The 3,548-nt window shown below is 44.4% G+C and overlaps 1 protein-coding gene across 1 annotated transcript; it reads right to left on the bottom strand.

Moving 5' to 3' along the window:
• Positions 1 to 2,350: 2,350 nt before the first annotated feature.
• On the bottom strand, positions 2,351 to 3,356 carry Pa1 (PTIP binding protein Pa1). The gene has a single exon (XM_084594948.1). It carries the CDS (start codon positions 3,290 to 3,292, stop codon positions 2,804 to 2,806), a length of 489 nt encoding a protein of 162 aa, XP_084451074.1. The 5' UTR covers positions 3,293 to 3,356; the 3' UTR covers positions 2,351 to 2,803.
• Between the last annotated feature and the right edge of the window lie 192 nt (positions 3,357 to 3,548).

The raw sequence follows: 3,548 nt of genomic DNA on the forward strand, positions 1-3,548 counted from the left end.
CACTTTATTTCCCCCTTACAACATGGAGTTATAACACCTCAGATATGCGTGGAGCAATTGCTGGAAAAATGCACATTACATTTGCTTGTTTTTCAGACCAGTATTGCTATAAGCTTAGTTGCCTGCTAGAAAGCAGCTCTGAAGAAGCGAGAGAACCTGAGCAACTACAGCTGACAGAAGCATCATGGCACCTAGCAGCTGCCAACAAGAGCAATGCCCTATGATGGGAACAGTCAGTGGCACTAAAACATGAGCATTCCAAATGTGTACTGATGCAGGTTTAATCTTTTGCATCCTGCCTTTGCAAGTCTGTTTATATCTATTAAACTGAAGAATAATTCTTTAAAGCATATTTTATAAGTAAACATTTATCAGTCTAACAATAAGCTAGAAAAGTAAAGAACATGCTGGAATGTTTTTCTATGTGCTGCAGCTTTGAGGCACATGTCCACAAATGTGGATTGAATAGAAATGTACTCCATTGTGTAAAATTTTGTATAACTTTTTGCACTGCACTTCCAGTAAATCTTGCGATTATTTATGCAATAAATAATTCTTCCACGCAGCAGATTGCATTGGCACTATAATTTCAAGAAAGGCATGACATAGTTTGTTACTAGGGCTGTTCAGCATGTTTAGCACAGCATGTGGTCAAGATCAGTTCATGCGGCAAGGAGTCCACTCAGGTAACGGCGTTCATGACGCTCATACGTGGCCTCCAAGATTGGGCAATGCGGCAGACCTCGGCACGCTTAGCAATATCTTCCTTGATGCCCAACTTCGGAGTCCAGCACATGTTACCACAGTATTATTAGCCATTTAGCAGCATCGCCGTGTGGCCGAGCTCGGTTGACTGGGCCGTTTCTGCAGTGCAAGTGTTTCGGTGACATCATGTAGCCATCACTCATCTCATTCACTGAGCTGTTGCACTAGTTTAATCGCTGCAGTTAGCAATAGCAAAAGGCAACTTTCTTTTGCATACAACACGATAGTCAGTTCGTATACTGACTTAACGTTCCATACCATCTAATGAAGTGTCTTATCCTGTGACAACTATAATTGTGAAGATACTGTACTTTAGCACAGGCTGTACTACACAATTATTTGCCACAAGTACCGAATATGAGTAAAAATATTGTTTGATACTGCCATTATTCGGCAATATTAGTGCCCAACTCGATTCTGAAAAATTACTACTTGCACATCCATACTAAATTCTAGCAATCGATTTTTACTATTAGCCTCCATAGTGCAGTTAGAGATTTGTAGCAAGCCGCTAGTATTAGCCCCATTTAACTTTTTATATTGTCACGACTGAAGTCACAGGGAGCCGTGAAGGTACACATTGCTGAGGACCAGAGAATAAGGTCGGCTTGTCGTTCCGATCACAGAGTCGCAGAGTCCAGCACCAGCGCGCTGCTCGTGCCAACCACCGCTTCGTCGTCGTCGGCACCAAACACGGCTGTCGCGCGGAGCTAGGCACGTGACAATATAAAACAATAATGCCCCAATATTCTTTGCCCAGTGTAGCTAAGGAGCACAGCCAGACCCTCAAGCGTACGTCACTTTGCATTTGAGTGGCAAGAAGATGACAAACATGAGACAGATGGCACCAAGCACAGTCTACTGTTTGGACAAGTGGCATGGAGCCGTCATGGAAGCATACTCACTGGTGTAGCTGTGCATGGTCCTCAGCCACATGGTTTGTTTGACAGACTGGATGGGTCACAATGTGTTCTACCACAGCAACAAGCAAAACTGGATTTCCAATACTCTAAGAATTGATTTTCTACTCCCACAGTACACGCAGAACAGAAATAATTTTGTTTTGCCAGCTAGTTGAGCTCTCCACCTTATGCACTTAATGCAGCCTGGATATTGCAGTGACAGGAAAGCGGGTAACTGACCCTCCTTTTCTGCCCGTTGGAACTCCATTCAGCAAGAAGCATGTGGCTAGGTGAAGAACACAAGGTGGTACAAGGATGAAGACAGAATTGGACACTGGCACTGCCTGTCTTCGTCCTTGTACAACATTGTCCACTACACTGCAAGAAATCATGCATCAACTTGCCTACCAGTCCATTCTTCCAAGCTAGATTGAATTTGTATGTTAATAGGCTGATGACTATGCCTTGGCAACAAATTGCATACCGCAGTAGATCTTTCTGTCTTTTTTTTCCAATGCAGTCTGAGCCAGCAGAGGCTCAGCTCTGTAGAATCTACAGGCGTGAGAGTACGTATTCAGTGTTAAATCCTGCCTCAGTCTACAATTTCTACTACAAGTAACTCAGATAGATTTGCAAGTAGTAGAACAAGAGTAAGATGCAGAAGCAAAGGTATTAACCAATAATCAAGGTATTAGATTCTTATTTATTTAGTTTAAATTTTCAAGATAATATATATAAAAAATAACAAACGAAAGTAACAAGCACATTTTGGCGGGTAAAGGCTCCCTTTCAACATTAATACATTCGTGCAGCTTAATTTAACGGAATAAAACTGGCGATCGATAGCGTAAATTCACGTACACAAGTATTCGGAGATGCATACACGCATAACAAAAAATGCCGAATGAATTGGCGCGTACGTCTTGCTTTCGACGAACGCGGAAGAAATTGGATTACTGGTCGAAACGTCAGAACAGATAGCAGACATCTCATCGTATGAATGCAGCTGATCTAAGCAAATCTTGCGCAAGCGCATCTTCACCGTCAATTCCAATACGTTTCAGCGCGTGGCGGACGTTGTCCTCGGGCATCAAAGCCGAGGTTAAACGTTGCTGCCTCCACTCCACGCCTTGTCATCACCGCTTGTTCGACGATGCGCTTTCCATTTGCTGAGGCTGTCGTCGCTGCTCTATTTTATCAATGGCATCAAGTTCGCGCTGTCGGCGCACGTCAAAAACAACCTTGTCAAACTTTGCGACCCGCTTCTGCGCACTGGTGGCAGGAGCAGCTCGGCGCCGCGGCGTAATTTTAGGGCTGCAGTTGGGATCTGGGCCTTCATCGTCGAAGTCGAATTCATTGGGTTCGCTTGTCTTCGTTTCGTTCTCTTCCACGGCACGCCGGTCAGCTCCGTCGGACTCGTTTGAATGGACGCTTGGAGAGCGTCGTCCGGGGCATTGCCATTCGAGGTCAAGCAAACCTTTCTCGGCCAGCGTCGCGTACAACCGAGCGATTTCATCGGGCTTGGGCTCCCAGTCCGAACAGCCGATTCCAAGGTCGTCACGTGGCGGCAGGTATTTTTCTTCATCGCTACAGTTCACTTTCCAGTCTTCCTCGCTCACGTCCATGGCGGGTGTTCCAATTATAAGACATGCAAGAGGAGCGGTTCGAGCGATAAAGTAGGGAAATACACGAATCTTATACACGAATACACGAAACTTATAACAGGCGCCATCGCTTACACGGAGCTGCAAAGTAGTGATGCCCACTTTCGTATTGTACTTGGCATTGAGGTATCAAAAGTGTAAGCAGTTAAACTGCAATGCATTTTGTTTTATAACTTATTAATAATTTTTATGTATGGATTAGTTGCAAGCATAATTT

The sequence above is a fragment of the Amblyomma maculatum genome, chromosome 2 (genome assembly GCF_055883805.1).
Source record: "Amblyomma maculatum isolate TAMU_Amacu chromosome 2, ASM5588380v1, whole genome shotgun sequence".
Lineage (NCBI taxonomy): Eukaryota > Metazoa > Arthropoda > Arachnida > Ixodida > Ixodidae > Amblyomma > Amblyomma maculatum.

Coding starts and splice junctions, on each gene's coding strand:
- Pa1 (XM_084594948.1), bottom strand. CDS start 3,292: ATGGACGTGAGCGAGGAAGACTGGAAAGTGAACTGTAGCGATGAAGAA.